The 17,272-nt window shown below is 44.3% G+C and overlaps 1 protein-coding gene across 3 annotated transcripts; it reads left to right on the plus strand.

Annotated features, from left to right (window-relative positions):
* The first annotated feature begins 2,083 nt into the window (after positions 1-2,083).
* GTF3C5 (general transcription factor IIIC subunit 5) lies at positions 2,084-16,925 on the plus strand. Of its 3 annotated transcripts, none has more exons than XM_075015684.1 (11): positions 2,084-2,224; positions 3,362-3,581; positions 4,073-4,271; positions 6,366-6,561; positions 8,257-8,361; positions 9,156-9,270; positions 10,477-10,557; positions 11,052-11,149; positions 11,858-11,940; positions 13,447-13,589; positions 15,138-16,925. In XM_075015684.1, exons 1-11 carry the CDS (start codon positions 2,084-2,086, stop codon positions 15,290-15,292), a joined length of 1,536 nt encoding a protein of 511 aa, XP_074871785.1. In that variant the 3' UTR covers positions 15,293-16,925. The 3 variants fall into 3 exon arrangements, with proteins under 3 accessions (XP_074871785.1, XP_074871786.1, XP_074871787.1); XM_075015685.1 differs by having other exon boundaries at positions 2,111-2,224; positions 3,313-3,581; positions 15,138-16,922; XM_075015686.1 differs by lacking the exons at positions 2,084-2,224; positions 3,362-3,581; positions 4,073-4,271 and adding an exon at positions 4,388-5,601 and having other exon boundaries at positions 15,138-16,924.
* Positions 16,926-17,272: the final 347 nt, after the last annotated feature.

Genomic DNA, 17,272 nt, shown 5'->3' on the forward strand with positions numbered 1-17,272 from the left:
CCCACTTAGTCTCCTCTTTTCAAAGCTGTACATTTCCCAGACCAAAAGAGGAGCTCTGCTTAAACTGGAAAAATTGTCTCCCTCACCAACAGAAGTGGGCAGGATAAAAGATATTACTTCCTCCACCTTGTCTCTCTAATCAGCACGAATTGCAAAAATTCTTTCAAGATATCAATAATTTGTAATAGATAATGATTGTTTTATTTATCAATTGCAATGTAGCCAACTATCATGATTTTACCTTGAGTTTCATGATAATTAGTGTATTCCTTAAATCCCTGGCTCACGGAAACAAGGGACTATTTCATAATCAGAGCTCTCATTTTTTTAAAGCAAGTTTCTATCCTTAATAGTTGCAGAGAAAAGCTTTAAAATGTGATGCTGGAATACCCTGTAGGCTCAAAACCCAGCAAGTATACACAAAGAGCCTCAAATAAACTATTTATTAAAAATCTCATACTTTGTAGCTAATGTCATGATTTCAGGTGTCCTGATTCATGAGTTTTGAACATTTTGTATTGGCTATACTACTTCCATCCTCCATCAAGGTTCTCTGACTTTAGCACAAAACAATTAACTACAGCTTCGACAACTGAAAAAGGAAACAATGAAAAAAGAAAAACATAAATTGTGGAAGTGTAAAACAAAGAAACACTAGATATAAATTAAAATATAAAGAGCTTGATTCTGCTGTCATCTCATGTACATCTGTCTCTTGTACAACTCCACTCACTGCCGTGGAGTTATTTCTGATTTACATCTGCAAAATACAGAGAAATAGCAGGACCAATGATTTTATAGCACTATTTTTCAATGAGCGTTTACACCTGTCTACCTTAGGCTTTCTTCATAATTCAGCCCATCCCAGGGAAAAAAAAAACAAACAGATTTCCAGATTTATTAGCAGTACTAAGAAGAAAACAAAGTAGGACAATGTACTACAATAAATATTGACAAGTATCAGAGGGGTAGCTGTGTTAGTCTGCGTCCACAAAAACAATGCATCGACAAAGTGCCTCTGTGCCCACGAAGCTTACGCTCTGATAAATGTGTTAGTCTATAAGGTGTCACAGGACTTCTGGTTGTTTTTATTATAATAAATGGGACACTGACCTGACAAGCAGAACTCACAAGGTTTGTTCCCTCCTCTACCATGGATGTGATGTGTGACTGGGGGCAAGTCACCCTAGCACTCTGTGCCTCTTTCCCCTTTCTGCATCTTTGGAAAAGGAATTACAGGTAAGGCTAACCACATTAGTCAACGGATCGTGGGAAACCACACCGATACCACACTAACAAGGATGTTCTAAAAGGCAGCCCAAATTAGTTATAAAATGTACAGGTTTGGGCAGGGACAGAGTCACATCTTAAGTGCCCCTGGACACCGAATGTTCTGCACCCCCTGATACAGCAGCCCATGGTGTGGCACACAGTTTTAAAGAAGTAAAAAGCAGAAGGAAAAAACACCCCCAGGCCTGTGCCTAACACGCCTAATCAGAAATCCAGCCCTGGGTTTGGGAGATGTCCCATAAAGACCTGGAGGCAATAGTCTGAGGTGCCTGTGCAGAGCCACAGACAGGACTGGAGGCAACAGACTAAGGATCTGCAGGGAAAATGGGAGCTCTGTGCAAGGGAATCTAGTTAATCGCCTGAAAGCTGCAGGGTGAAATCCAAGTGCCTGAGGGGTGGAGCAGGGGGAGGGATAGCTCAGTGGTTTGAGCATTGGCCGGCTAAGCCCAGGCTTGCGAGCTCAATCCCTGAGGGCCCGTTTAGGAACCTGGAGCAAATAGATTTAAAGGACAAATCTGCTGGGAGGGCAGGGGACAGGACTGGGTGACCTTTGATAGTCCCTTCCAGCTCTATGAGACAGAAAGGCTGGATGACCCACACAAAGCGGCTGGGGGCTAAAGTAGGCTGGGGGGTGGGGGAGCTATTGAGTGGCAAGAACCCCTCCCCCGCTTGCAGTGGGGTCGTGAGCGGGGGGGCAGGTTGCTGGGGTGGGAACCGTTCTCTCCCGGAACCTTAGCGCGGCGCGTCGCGGCGCGGGGCCGGGAGGCGCACACCGGGGCCGGGCAGGGGAAAGATGGCCGGCGGGGGGGAGCAGGGCTCAGCCGGGGGGGAGCTGTCCCGGGGCCCGCGGCTGGTGTGCGTGGAGTACCCGGGCGTCGTGCGCGACGTGGGCAAGATGCTGCGGACCCTGGGCGGCGAAGAGGCCGTGTCCCGGGTACGGGGCCGGGCAGCGGGCAGAGGATGCCCGGGGGAAGGGCAGCGAAGGGGCATAGCCACCTGCAGGCCCGGCGTGGGGTCAGCTGGGGTCGGGGGCTGGCTCAGCTGAGGGGCTGGGCAGAGCCAGTATTCAGTAGGAGTTACGGGGGCTTGCGCGGAAGGAGGGAGGTGAAAGGGACCTCGAGGGGAAAAAGGGCGGGAGCGCCGCTGCGGGGGGCGACAGAGAGCCCTTGAGGGGGGAAGGTAACGAGGGGGAACGAAGGGAGGCGAGGCAGGGAGCTGGGAACAGGGTCTAGAGCCCTCAGTAAAAGCAGATGCTTCAGGTCAGCGCGTTCTCTTGCTGTGGGTGACCCTGTAAGATGCATGTTTGGCTATAGTGATCAGGTAGGGGTATGGGATAGACTGTAGTTGGAGGGAAATGTCCTGAAGGAGAGTGTGAGAATCTACAGTACTCTGGGGTAAAAACACTGGCTGTGGGCAGGATGACCATCCATCCTGTGCTAAGCAGGATGGTCCCATATTTGGCCTCCTTATTTTTTTAAAGGAACAATTGTCCCATATTTGGGCCCTCCATCTCCTGCTGACCTTTTCCACCAGCAGCTGCACAGGTACAGCTGCTGGCAGGAGTCACTTCCCCAAGCCTCAGGGAAGCAGGGGGACCGTTGGCAGCTGCCATGTCCCTGCCGCTTCCCTGAGGCTCTGTGGGAGGGCCAGCGGCTGCCACTTTCCTGCGTCTCAGGGAAGGCCAGTGGCTGCTGCTTTCCTGGGGAGCACTGGGGGCTGCTGCTACCCTAGGCTCTGGGAGGAGGACCGGTGGCTGCCGCTATCCCGGGGCTCCCAGGAAGCACTGGTGGCTGCTGCCTCCTTCCTGGCTCCCTGGGGCTTGTTGGAGCCGGGAGGAGATGCCCCTCCCCACCATGTCTCCCTGTCCTGTATTTGGGACAGAGACGTATGTTTGCCTTAGCTCTGGGCTGGTATTCTATGGAAAGAGGTGGGGGTGGTCATAAAGAGAAGATGGGGCTTAATTTTGTCATGGTGGATTTGGGGAATGATGCTGAGGAAAATTCTGTGATTTTTTTGATGAAGGAAGGGACAAATTTGATGATGAAAAGTGATGGTGCTCTTGGTAATGTAGATCTATGCTGACCCTGGCAAAAGGCTCGAGTTATACTTCCGTCCTTTGGATCCCTACTGCCATCCTGTGTGTGCCAACCGCTTTCCTACCTCCTCCATGCTCTTCAAGGTGAAGCGGAAGATCAGGAGGAAGCGACTGGAGGCTGAAGGAGAAATACAAGAGGAAGTCAAGTTTGAAATGGAAGTTCTTGGGGTTGTCTCCACTGTTTACAAATTTCAAGGTTTGGTCTGTCTATTTGTGTGGAATAGTGACTAGCAGTTTGGGTAGGAAAGGGGCATCTGTATGTGGGGAACTCAGTGTGAGGCTTGGATTTGCTACAATCCTCCTTTTGTATAGTAACTTCATAACACACTGTCCTCTCTGCTGTTTTGTTAGGTTATGCTGTAATCCAACATCTTCTGTAACGGATGTGGGTGTGGAGGAGGAGGGGTGAAAGTAGTCTTTTCATGGACAGTAATGAATTACTGTTTTTAACCTTTACTTGAGAGCTTAGCAGGTGTTTAAGATAGGAAAATAGAACTAGATCAAGGCTTATGAATGTGCGATGTGGTGCTGCTTCTCAGTGTGAATTAATACTTAGCCCATCTAATTCAGTGCTGGAGACAGCATCTTCCCTAAGTGAAGTTTCTGAGAAAAGGAGAACTGGGTACTGTGCAGCATATAATTGTCTCTGATACATACCTTTTTATCTTGACTTTTCCTTCTTCATAGGGATGTCTGATTTCCAGTACCTGGCAATGCATTCTGGCCCTGATAACAAACAGATCTCCATGTATGACAAGGTCTTGTTGCTCAAACCAGAAAAGGAGGAATTCTTCAATAGGGAATTACCCCTCTACATTCCACCACCTCTTTTCTCACGTTTGGATACCCCTGTAGACTATTTCTATCGTCCAGATGTGCAACACAGGTCAGTCCCTGTACTTGTGAAATAGTAAATATAATTGTTTCTCGAATGAACAGATAATGGAAACCTTTCACGGCCCAGTATATCGCTTATAAATGCCATTGTTGTGGGTGGGGAGGGAGGAGAGAGAGAGAGTGAGAGAGGATAACCTGTTTGGGATTGAACAAAGGAGCCCTTGGAGAAACCTTGCATTGTGGAAGAGAGCCATTGATGAGATTGTGTTTAGGGAACTACAGTCTGGTAGCTAGCACTGCAGTCTCACCTCATGTTGCTTTTAGTCAGTCTCAAAGCAAACATCAAAAATAGTCTGCAGTATCCTAGAGAATTGTATGTAAATGTGGTTTTTACTGGAAATTATTAATATGATTTCAAATCTTATTGTGGCAGAGAATGTCTAGCTTGTGGAAGTTCAAGGTTTTCAGAAAAAGGAAACATAATCTCATAGTCGAGGTTGTGAACTAAGAGCCCGGAGATCATGGTTCATTTCTTACTGTGGCACACATATCCTGTGGGATCTGGGCAAATTGCTTGTCCGTGTGCGTCAGTTCCCAATCTGTAGAAGAGGGTAATAGCATTTTCTTACATCACAAATACTTGTGAGGCTAAGTACATTACTGATTGTGAGGGTGCTCTGCCACTTCACTGATGAATGCCAGAGTTACTTTAGATATTTTTTTTTTTCCCTCAGAGCCATAAAGAGCTAAGACCTCTGCCATGTTTTCAGTTCTATTCCATGCATTCTCCATTCTAAAAGCCTTCCGTCCACTTTAAACCCACATGTAGGTGACAACAAAAGCAATCTTTTATTTTGTTAAGTTTCCATTCTTCTCCCACTCTTCAGATGTAGTTTGAGACTATTTGGCTGCTTGAAAGCTTTCTGTTTCATCAGGCACCCTTGGAGTGTCTGTCAAATGAAACTTTGAAGGCCTATTCCCACCTGGGTGTGGGAATTGGATACTACATGGTAATGTGAAGTTATGTGAGTTAGGCTTTTTTGGCTGTCTGCCATGTCTTTGCAGTGGCTTGGAGGTTGATAGAGAGTGGTGCAAATGCCGAGTTGGCATTTACTGCACCTGTTTGCTTCTGTTACTTTATTTGTTTTGCCATTTAAAAAAAATGAAATCTGTGGTGTCTCCCACGAGAAACATCTTTATTTTTCTCACTGTTGTCCTTCAGTTGATCTTAAAAGGGCAAATAAATATAATCTGACTGGACTGAATTTTTAACAGCTCTGTTGCCTCACCTCCTGCTGTGTCCCTGTACTTTGCTGACGGTAGCAATGAGAACTCATGGAAGCTTTGTGGATTGAAAATTCCAATTGAATGTCTAACACGTAAGGCCCCGAACCGTTGTGCATAGGGGCGAGGGTGGACACAAAGAGGAACATTTGGAGAGGTGCCATGGGCCCATGCCAGCCCCCATCAGAGGATGGGGAGAGAGTGTCAGCCAGCCCTGTTCCACCCTCAGCTCTGCTCTGCTCTTGTCCCTATCTCCTGGTTCTGCCCTGAGCCTCATTGTGGCTCTGTACATGGCCTCAGGACCTGCTGAAGCTGCATTCCCACTCCTAGATTTTGCCCCTTTTTGTGGCTCTGTTCCTGGTCCCAGCCCCAGCACCTGCCCCCACTCCCACCCCAGGCTGCAGCCTGCTTCCAGCTCCAGGGTAGAGGTGGGGGGCTCAGAGAGGGGTAAGGAGAGCACAGCTCTCAGAAGCTTGGGGACCACTGGTACAAGGTTTGGTTTGGTAAAATGAGTACATGGACGCTCTGTCCTAGGGATACTGGACATCATTCGCAGTTTTCTCATTGAAAAAGTGATTCTCCAACTTCTTCACTTAGGACCACTCCATAAGTCTTGGATGGTGACTTGGCTTAGACTAACCAGATCCCTGTTTACATGGGACCCAAATATCTTCTGACCCTAGCTCTTGAGAGGTAAAGTCCTCATTCAGAAACCCCCATTCTACCTCATTTAATTCACCACTGCCACTTTTCCTGAGACTAGAAAATAAACCTAATTTTCACATGCTTCAGTGGAGGCCGCTAAGTGTGAAAGAGAAGGAGGAAGAAAGTGTAACTGACACTTTGCATTGCTTCCTAGGGATGGCTACAACAATCCCCAAGTGTCTTGTGAGAACCTGATCGGCCTCAGCAGAGCCCGCCGGCCACACAATGCTATCTTTGTGAACTTTGATGATGAAGACATCCCTACTAAGCCACTAGAGCCTGCAGTGCAAACCTGGAAGAAAGTGTGTACTAATCCTATGGACAAAAAAGTGGAGGAAGAGCTGAGAAAGGTGCAGAGCAGATCTTGGTGGGAGGGTCTGGGACAAAAGGAATTCCAGTGCATAGTGTACGAGAGAAGGTTCTCAGGCTGTCTTCAGTGACATTTTTTTGGCCCCCTGGTAACTGCTGTTGACAAGGAATTATTTTAGATATCTGTATTTAACGTATTCACAGACTTCCACAAAGGATTCTCAAGAATGATCAAAGTGCCTTATTAGAAATGTGATGGCGAAGGAGATAGTGTTTTCTGATCAGCAGAGCAGAGAACTGAAAGCCAGAATTCATGAGTTCTCTTTCTTGGTCTGCCTCATATTTGCTGTGTATTTTTGTCAGTGTTTTGGCCCTCTCTTTGTTTTTATGATTTGTAAACGGAGAGGGAGAACATGGACATATATGAGTGTAATATTTAATGTTTGCCAAATCCTTTGAAATCTTGAGGTGTGTGATGCTATAGAAGTATTAACCCCCTGGACTCTTACAGTTCTCATTGCCAAGAGTTTTAGGGTTCTTCATATATTTATGAAAATTCTGTTGGAGGCAAAAGTAAATACACTGAAGTTCAGGGCTTACTCCAAGTTACTTGAAACCTGAACAGCCAAGTGATGTATGTGTTACCTTCTACCACTTCCCTAGGTATGTTAAACTTTGAGAGAATTAAGGGTTTGTGGTGTGAGATTATGGGATAAAAATTTGTCCGGGAATCAACTCTGTTAAAGGCAGTGGACGTCATGAAACCCTACCCATAGCTCTGAAAATTCCCTTTTAGTGTGTTCATATATTGCCAAAGAATATGTTTCAATTTGCCTGAGCCTGGCCAGCTGTCAGTCCATTCTGGAGCTGATCCTATCATCTTTTGTACCAAATTTTCTAGTGTTTTTCTTGATGGGACAGGTCACAAGGGGCAAAATGGGATATATTCCAGCCTGCAGACCACTCTAGGGAGCAAGGTGGGGTCAGTCTTGCTGGGAAGAGCCAGCCCAGCTCCTGGGCAGCATGGGAGGCTAGCTCAGCACCCCTCCCCTGCAGTGTCAGCTCCCCAAGGCCTGGGCAGCATGGTTGCCACACTGCCAGCCCCAATGTCCCGACAGTGCAGTCAGGAGACAGGGAGCAAGGGGGTTGGATAGAAGGCAGAGGATCCTGGGGGCAGTCATAGGGGTGGGGAGGGATTTTGGATAGGCTAGGAGGCAGGAGATCCGGGTAAGCATTCAGAGGGTGGAGCATGAGGAGGGCGTTGGGTAGGATGTGAGGGATCCTAGGTGGCAGGAATCGGTTTGTGATTTTTGGATAGGTAGGAGGTGGGTCCTGGCCACCCCTGGCTGTTTGGAGGGGCTCAGTCTCCCTCAGCCTTCGCTACCCAGTCCTCCATTCAATTTCTATACTCCAGTCTGGCTGTGAGGCCAAAAAGTTTACCCTCACCTGGCCTATGGATTAAGCTGGTTGAGAGCACTGCTCACTTCATGTGTTACCCAGAGTGGTATTTGAGCCTGTCTCTTCAGACAAGAAAGGCAAGTTTGTTTCCTTACTGTGCCAACATCCCTTAAATAAGGCTTGTTTTTACTTTTCTCTCGATTGTTGTCATGCTGCTCTGTAGAGATATCGTTGAATCTTTTAGTCTGGGCCAGAGGCTGTGATAAAAAGGGGATTCCCATTAGGAAATTGAAATTGGCATTAATAACCCTTATTTTCCATTTTGTGTATTTCTTTAGCTGTTTGAGATTCGTCCCATCTGGTCTCGTAATGCTGTGAAGGCCAAGATCAGTGTCCACCCAGACAAGCTTAAGCTTCTTCTACCATATTTGGCTTATTATATGGTGAGTTTCTTTGTAGACCTTCTGTGCATCTTGTTCTTACCCTTTGCCCCGAAGCCTGCCTCAGATAAGAGGACCAGCTGGATGTATACGGAGAATTCCTGGTTAGCTGCAGTTCAGATTCCACTGTACACAAAGCTTGACATTAAATATTCTTAACTAGGAGTTCCAGTCTTTTTTGGAAGGGGTGGGGAGTAGACGGAGGAGGAAAAGCTTGTTTCCAAATGGAACCCACACACAGTTGGCAGTTAAAACAATGAGTGATGCAATGGCTTTGTGCTTCTGTTGGTTCTGCACTGACTTGCAGTTATAGTAACAATTGATCAAATTGACTGTTCATCTGGAAAGGCTAGCAGAAGCCCTCCACAAAAAGGCCACTCTGAGCTTTAGATTTCTTGTATGAAGTGACAAATATTTATGACATGTAGCCTTCCATTGTCCAAGGTTAGGTGTTAATTGTGTATGTTGAAGAGGGTTAGGGAAGAGGGAGGGAGAATAAGCTATATAAAATATAATTGGAGATACACATCTTCTGGAACTGGAAGGGACTTCAGGAGGTCATCTAGTACAGTCCCCTGCCCTCTTGGCAAGGCCAAGCACCATCCCTGACATCTGTTTGCCCCAACCCCTAAATGGCCTCCTCAAGGATTGAGCTCTCAACCCTTGGTTTAGCAGGCCAATGTTCAAGCCACTGAGCTATCCCTCCTCCTTTGTGTGACATAAATAGCTCGGGGAAGCATTGTAGCACTCATTAATACTCTGCATGTCTTTTCTGTCTCCTCTGTGTGTCTGTGCAGCTCACAGGTCCCTGGCGAAGCCTTTGGGTTCGGTTTGGGTATGACCCCAGGAAACATCCCGAAGCAAAGATTTATCAAGTCCTGGACTTCAGAATTCGCTGTGGAATGAAATATGGTAAAGTGGCCCAATCAAGACTTTCTCTTTTTGCCTCCCAGCCAGTCTATCTCTTCGGCTCTTCTGCAGTCTCCTTCCGTTTGTTTTTAAACCCAGAGAGCATCTTCCTCAAGCTTTTTGTTTGAAGGACGGTGAGGGAGAGGTGGTCGTACTGGTAGTAGTTTCTGAACTTTGTTCCCTACAACCTGTGGGGCAAGCAATAATCTGTGTTAAAGAAGGAGAAGGACTTTTTGTTTGGCCACTGGGCATATTCCAGACCTAACAAAAAGCCATTCAACTTCCAACCTCACCAATGCCTGTCAGTGGGATATCCTACTCTCTTCCCTTCCACTCCAGAACCTGCTACAGTTTCAGAAGAGAGACACATTTCAAATGCCACCTAAGGGCTCATTTCTTTGTGATTTTTTTCCCACTTCCAAAAGGGAAAAATTGGGTAAATATGACAAATATGATTGGTCCAACTAATGCTAGAGAAAGCCATTTAAAAAAATAAAAACAAACAACAACTGGTGTAGTGCCAGCAGCTGGGAAAGCAGATACATCTTATGCAAAGTGGAGGAATGTGCATTATGAATTCAAGAATGCATCTGGCTCTTATCCATTCTCATTCCCCTCTGGAAAAAAAAATCCTTCAGTGCCTTATCAGATGCTGTTGACAGCACACTGCAGGATTAAGATTTTTCAGCCAGTGCCATTGTAACGCATTGAGGAGGGATGTTGTTTTTACTAACTCATTTGGCTATTTATATTTAATGCAGCACTCAACTTTGTACAAAACACTTCATTATGTTGCATTTTGGTACTTTATTTTTGTGTGTTCCCTGCCATAGTTTTAGAAGTAGAATGTAAATTGGGGTCTTTCTTAGAGTGTTTGGGTCTCAGTACAACAGTAATAGCACCTATTCCTCAGGGATCTGAGAGCGCTTCGTGAACTACTAAGTCTTTCAGTATTATCCCCATTTTGCAGATGATAAAACTGAGGTCAAATGACTATGTAATGAGTCAGTGATAGGGCATATCTTCCCATCTTGTCTTGTTAAATAACTGTATTTCCCTGATCTTTCTCCCTCTCTCTTCAACCCGCCAAAATCAACACACTGGTTGGCCCTTCTTTCAAACCTAAGTCCAGCACTCCCTGTTGTAGCTGAAATATTTCTACAGGATGCTAATCTTGGTTCAAAGAGTGTTTTCTCTTTTGGCCTCCAGGTTATGCCACTAATGATATGCCAGTGAAAGCAAAACGCAGCACGTACAATTACAGTCTGCCCATCACTATCAAAAAACCAGGTATGCTGAACAGGGGTTGACATGTGCGTAGCATAACCTGGCCTCTTCATTTCATCCTTTCATTGCTGTTGAAGGGTGCATAGAATACAATGCAGCTTATTTCACTTGATTATTTAGGTTTTTTTCACTGTCTCAGATTGTGATATGTGTCCTCTTAAAACCTGTGGAGCTGTTGCCCGTTGAGCATGTCTTAACTGATGTCTGGCTGGTGGAGTCAGAGGTAATAATGGGAGGGTAGAAATCAGAAGTTAGAAGAGAGTCTAGCTGAATGAGGACATTCCCAGTAGCTGCAGACATGGTTAGCCTGCCAATGCAGCTGCCAGAGAATGGTAGAGGGAATGAAAAATGAAAATTTACACTAACATTTACTTGCTGGTTATTTTTCTTCTGCCAACAAAGTTGAACTGAATTAGAGAAGCAGCTAAAATCCTATACTTATGTCACGAAATGCAAAATAGCGTACGGTTCAGGAATCTTCTTCCTTTATCTTTCAGTAAGTCACACGGTCAGCGTACAGGACTTAAAACATGGGCTGGACGCATCTAGCACATCCAGTGCAAAAAAATCTGCCTCCAGCAGATACAAACTTAAAGTAGGTATTACTCGTCTCCGTCCACAAAGTTGCAGGGGTATAATAAGAAGGGAATCTGGTGGGGTTTGTCACTCTTTTGGGGCAGTGTTGATCTAGGTGGACTGTCAACATTGATAAATATACAGATTTTACTTGGAGCTGCAAGCGATTAGCTAAGAAAAGCACTGTGTAAGCTGGAAAGCTTGTCTCTGTCACCAGCAGAAGTTGGTCCAGTAAAACATTGCCTCTCCCACCTCATGTAGCTATCCTTAAGAAAGACTGGGTTTACCTATATCAGTATCACTGCAAAGTTTGCTGTTAAGTTTAATTTCTTTTGTAAGTGAGGAAAATCATATATGCAACCGTTGCATTGCATTTCAGGAAGCAGGTGGTGGAGTGCAATGAATAGCAAAGCCTTAAGCCCATTATGGTATATTTTCAGATTGCTCTGTAGAAACCAGTAAGGTATAGTCTGTGTTTTCTCCATTTTCTGATAATGGCAATTTCTCATTCCTGCTCCCCTTTTCTTTTGAAGTAAACTATTGGTGATTGTGTAACTGTTAATAGGTATAGATTTCTTTACCAGTCATTGCTATGATAATTCTGGTTGCTGTGGCCAGCAGATTGCAGTGCAGTTCTGCTACAGCCGTGCAAGACTGTTCCCCATGTCTTAGGTGTGGAAGTGCTTTCAGACGCCCATTGAATCTCTTTGTCTTTGCCTTCTTCTAGGACTCTATTTATATCTTCCAGGAAGGAGCTCTGCCTCCGTATCGACAGATGTTCTATCAGCTCTGTGACTTGAACGTGGAGAGGTACTGCACTTGATGTGCCGAATCTTTTGACCGAAGCAGATTTCACAGATGCTCAGATGTTTGATTGAAAACCCCGCCCTTTGTAATCAGGCTCCTTTCTTTTTTCTTGGCCCTGGTATTTGGGAGATTCCTAGCTTCTCAACAGACAGACCTTGGAAATTCCTTCCCAGTCAAGTTGTATGAGCTAGCAAAATATACTTTCCTGACATGTTTTGCACCAGATCCCAGGCCATTGAAATCAATGGGAAAATTACTTAAGTAGGTTACTCCCATTGATGAAATATTTCATGTGCAGAATTAAAAACAAATTAGCACATACAGCTGGGGAAATATATTGCTACTTTTTTATGTACACATACACCCCCATAGGTTTAAAAATATGCAATACAGACACTAAATGTAACCAATAACTAGCCATCATGTTTAGAAAAGCGTTTGATTTGCAGTCTTATCATTCCCCTCTTCATTCATAAACTGCTTATAATGTTACAGAGAGAGAGGGTGGAGATAGTTGAGGTATGATAGGCATGTAGAACAAAGTACGGTCAAAGAAAGTTACTGGAGAGAGAAAGCATAGTGTAGTGATTGAAGCACAGGCGTTGGACTCTTACTGGTTCTGCAACTGATATGTGCAATCTGGGTGCAATTACTTTATCTGTTTTGTACCTCAGTCGTTCCTTCTGAGCATTGGAAATAACTTTCTTACCCTACCGGTGGCTAGCAAGTACAGCTAAGGGAAATTTGGCATTTTTGCCTCATGCGGAATTCCTGTATGTAGTATGTGTTTTCATCTCACTCTGGACAAAACACTGGACAATTGAAATTTTTGACAGAACAAAATAATCTGAAAAAGTTGATTCTTTATTGTCTAAACCATTTGAACAATTGAAATAAAATTAAAAGCAAAGTGTTTTAGGTCATGTCAACAAAATGAAATATCCCAATCTGGACTGAACCAACCTGAAATGAAATATTCCTTTTGCTATTTTTTTAAAAACATAAAAACTGAAAAAAAAATTAGCAAATTTTTTAAATTTTCTAGTGAAAAATGTTAGTTTTACAGAAACAGCCTTTTTCTGTTAGAAAATTCCCAACCAGCTGTCTGAATGAGGTCTTGTGTTTGTAACATGCTCACAAGAACCTTGAAAGGAAGCCATGCAGACTTCATTACTTAATCTGTGTCATTAATGCAGCCCTGAATCACTTGGATTTGCTGTCCAGTGACTGAAAAATCCTGCTTGGGCTATCCACACTGGACAGGTTGTAGGGCAGGTATCAGATAACGAACAAGCCACTGACCCTCTAGGTTGGGGGTTGGGTAGTAGGCCAGCAATGTAGCCTTGAAAAAAATTTAGTGTTAGAAACAGCAGTGTGGCTGTTCAGGCAAACAGCACAATTGATTGGGATGGTGGAGTCTTGTTTGTGGCCTTTGTGATGTTTGATGGGCTAGATAGGATTCACATCTTGTTGCAGGAGGCTGACTTTTTTTTCTTGTCCTCTACTCAGCTTACAGAAAATTATCCATCGGAATGATGGCATGGAGACAGAATGCACAGAACGGGATGGCTGGTGCCTTCAAAAGACCAGTGATGATTTGAGGGATTCCATGTCTCTGATGATTAAGCAGATCATCAAATCCACAAGACCCGGTAAGGATAGCTCTGGGATTTTTGAACATTGAAGGGTATGTTGTAAAAAACTTGTCCAGACTCTGTGGAGTGTGCTTTTGGGAGATGCTGAATCACAGAGTTGTGTTTTGCAGTGGAGCAGCGAACTGGTCTTTTCATTCTTGCTGTGATTTCCCCTTGTGTTAGGAGACTCAGTCTGCCTGGTTAGATGTAGGTGCTGCTAGATCCCCTTGTTTTGCACATGCAGTGTTGTTATAGAATCATAAGAATGGAAAAGATCTTGAGAGGTCATCTAGTTTAGTGTCCTGCACTCGTTGCAGGACTATGTATTATCTAGACCATCCCTGACAAGAGTTTTATCTAAACTGCTCTTAAAAATCTCCAGTGATGGAGATTCCACAACCTTCCTAGACAATTTATTCCAGTGTTTAACCACCCTGATAGGATGTTTTTTCTAATGTCCAACCTAATCCTCCCTTGCTCCAGTTTAAGCCCATTGAGTCTTGTCCTATTATCAGAGGTTTAGAAAAACAATGTTACTTCCTCCTCCTTGTAACAGCCTTTTACATACTTGAAATCCGTTATCATGTTCTGTCTCAGTTTTCTCTTTTCCAGATTACGCAAATTCAGTTTTTTCAGTCTTCCCTCATAGGTCCTGTTTTCTAGACCTTTAATCATTTTTGTTGCTTTTTATGGACTTTCTCCAGTTGGTCCGTATCTTTCCTGAAACGTGGTGTCCAGAATTGCATACGGTACTTCATTTGATGCCTGATCAGCATGGAGTAGAATGGAAGACACTTCTTGTGTCTTGCTTAGAACACTTCTTGCTGGAACATCACAGAAGGGTGGTTTTTGTTTTTTTTTTCTGACATATTTAATTTGTAGTGCACTATGACTCCCAGATCCCTTTCTGTTATTGTGATGTGCAAGTTAGGGTAATCAACCTGCATATTTGCAGGGCACCTGCGCTTAAAACAGTGCTTGTTAGGCCATGTCAAAAAGACTAATTCTCTGTGGGCCTGGGAAAAAGTAAGTAGATTTTACCACTTAAATACCAGCAAAGTAAAGTGAATGGAGGCATGTGAATGTGAAATAGTTGGGGGCGAGGGTAAGAATTCCCAGGTTTGCCTTTGCAACATCATAGTTTCTAGGTTTTAAATGTCTTCGTTCCAGATACTCTTGCTCATGTTTTTATAGTTGTACAAATTGACAGCATTTGGGTCTTGTCATTAATGTGTTTTAATTTAATAGCATATTGTAATAGAGCAAGGACAGGAGAGAGAAGTTTGTGTTGCAGTCCTGGTGCAGACCAATATACAAAGAAATTAGATTTGTTTCAGTTGGAGTGAGATGCATGGTCACTCTAAATGCAAAACTTTCCAGCCTTGTTCTGTTAGAATTCCTGGTACAGTAAAAGTGCGTTTGATTGGCTTTATTAAGGTTCCTGTCTAACTATGATCTGCACTTCTCCATTTTCTGTCTGGTTCAGTGAATTTTATCTACAGACACATCCCTTGTTGACATGAGGAGGGAAGCAACATTGACATCTTCTTTCTCTTTCTGCTTAAGCTCTGTTTTCAAGTACCTCAAACACTGAAGATGGCAAAGAACAGCTGACGTATGACTCTGGAGAGGAGGAAGAGGAGGAAGAGGAAGAGGAGGACTTCAAGCCTTCCGATGGGAGCGAGAATGAAATGGAAACAGAAATCCTGGACTATGTGTGACACAGAGAGCAGAGAGGATGAGGCTGCATGGGACTTCTGTTTGTTGAGCCCTGGGGTATATGGAATCATGACCAGTTTTTCAGGAAGACGCCAACCAGACACATGGCGCTAGATGTGGTGCTAGCAGTTGTGCTAAGGACTCTGGTGGCGCAGGCCGTAAAATACACCTTTTCACAGTGCTGCTGTGACAAGCAGTTGTGAAGATGCCATTGGAGGGTTGCTGGCCCATTGCCCATCCCGGGCAACGTGCATGGTTGGAATTTATGGTGGAAGTTATTCTGATCAGAGTGGAGCTAGGTGGCATTTCACTTACTTTTTTTCCTCTGGGCCATTAGATTGTTAAGCTCAGGGAGGGAAGGGAAATTAAACAAACAACCACAAGGGATCTGTTCTTCCCTTTGAGGCAGTATGGGCATTTCTAAGAGAGCCATTGTGAAGTTATGTTAGTGTACTGAATCCTCCTACCGGAAGTTGAGAGCCTCTTCTTCCTTGATAGCTCTGATATGTCAGAGACTTCAACAAGTGCTGAATCCAACCTGGAGCCTAAAGGGTTAACTTATGCAGGAAATGTGTGACCTTCACACAGTTCTAAACCTGGCATCTGGGTCAGTGGGAAAATCTTCAAACAAAATTAATTTATCAAGAACTGCACAAATAAGGTCATTGCTGTCGTAATCAAGAGCCACTGGAGAGTGTCATTCTGGCTGGCTTAAATCCAATGAGGAGCCCATCCCATGGCACATGTGCAGGTATTGGTAATAATTTTGTATATACATGAAAAGCAAACAGTAATTTCAGGAAAAGTCCAGCTCCCCTTGAAACATGAACTGTGTTCTGTGCTTCTAATAAAACTCTTCTGGTTTCCAATAATACATGCATTTCTGGGTTTCTATGTATCTATACGTTGTACAGATTGAACCTCTCTAGTCTGGAACACTCTCAGCCAGCAGCCTGTGTAATCCGGCATGATTTTAGTTAGCTGGACAACCTCTTATCATGGCTATGGCCAAGTTTCCCTCAGTTCCCTAAAGTTTTACAGTCACCAGTCCTGGCTCTCAGTGTTCTGTGTTATTATTTAGCCATAATTTACCCCTAAATGTCTTGTAAGTGCCCGGTAAGCGGTGGAAGTGTTGGTAATGCTGCGAGACAATGTTGACCTCCCGTCCTCTGGCAAATTCTCTCATCCGACACTGGTCAGATCCTGAGGGTGCCAAGCCAGAGAGGTTCAACCTGTACAGCCAATATCCCCAAATTGATTTTGAATCAACAGAAGTATTTTGGTAAGTTGGACATTCATTAGGTAGGTGACTCTGATTTGAGCATTTTAACTAAGAGTTGGATTAAAACAGTTCGTCTAAACAGGGCTTTACTTGATGGTCACATGCAAACTAAGAGAAAGATCCAGGTCAGGCTAGTAATTCACTCGAAGTAAGGAGTAAACCCTTGACTGGAATTTTGTGTATGTTCTTCCTGTAAAATGCAGTGATTGGGTTCATATTCTCAGCTTGATGGGTAAAGATGAAAAAAGTTCAGGAAGGCATTCCATGTCTCAGAGTTACTGGGATTTGTTGCCTTTTGAACATACTTTTGCTTCCTGAATTTCTGGCACTATCGTAGAAATTAAAGATCTTGTTCAGACCTGTTGAGTCTTACATTCTCCATTCTCCAATCGCCAGCCAGTGCAAGATTGTTCTTGGGCCTACAGTATGTTTACTGATCTATGGTTTAGCCTCACTTTAAATGTAACTTACTTGGGCCTCTTAAAGAATTTTCCTCCTCCCCCACATAGATCTGTTACGGAATGGAACTCATGATAAGGTGGGTTTCAGCCCTTAACAGCAACAGCTGGACGTGTCTCATGCACCAGTGCCAGTTATTTACATTTTCTGCAATGAAATGAAAGATTTGGCTGCAGTCAGGGGAATTGCAGGTGCGTGTGATCTCTGTTGGTGCGCATGGCAATAAGGTGCGGATGACGCA

The sequence above is a fragment of the Carettochelys insculpta genome, chromosome 21, assembly GCF_033958435.1.
Source record: "Carettochelys insculpta isolate YL-2023 chromosome 21, ASM3395843v1, whole genome shotgun sequence".
NCBI classification, from domain to species: Eukaryota; Metazoa; Chordata; order Testudines; family Carettochelyidae; genus Carettochelys; species Carettochelys insculpta.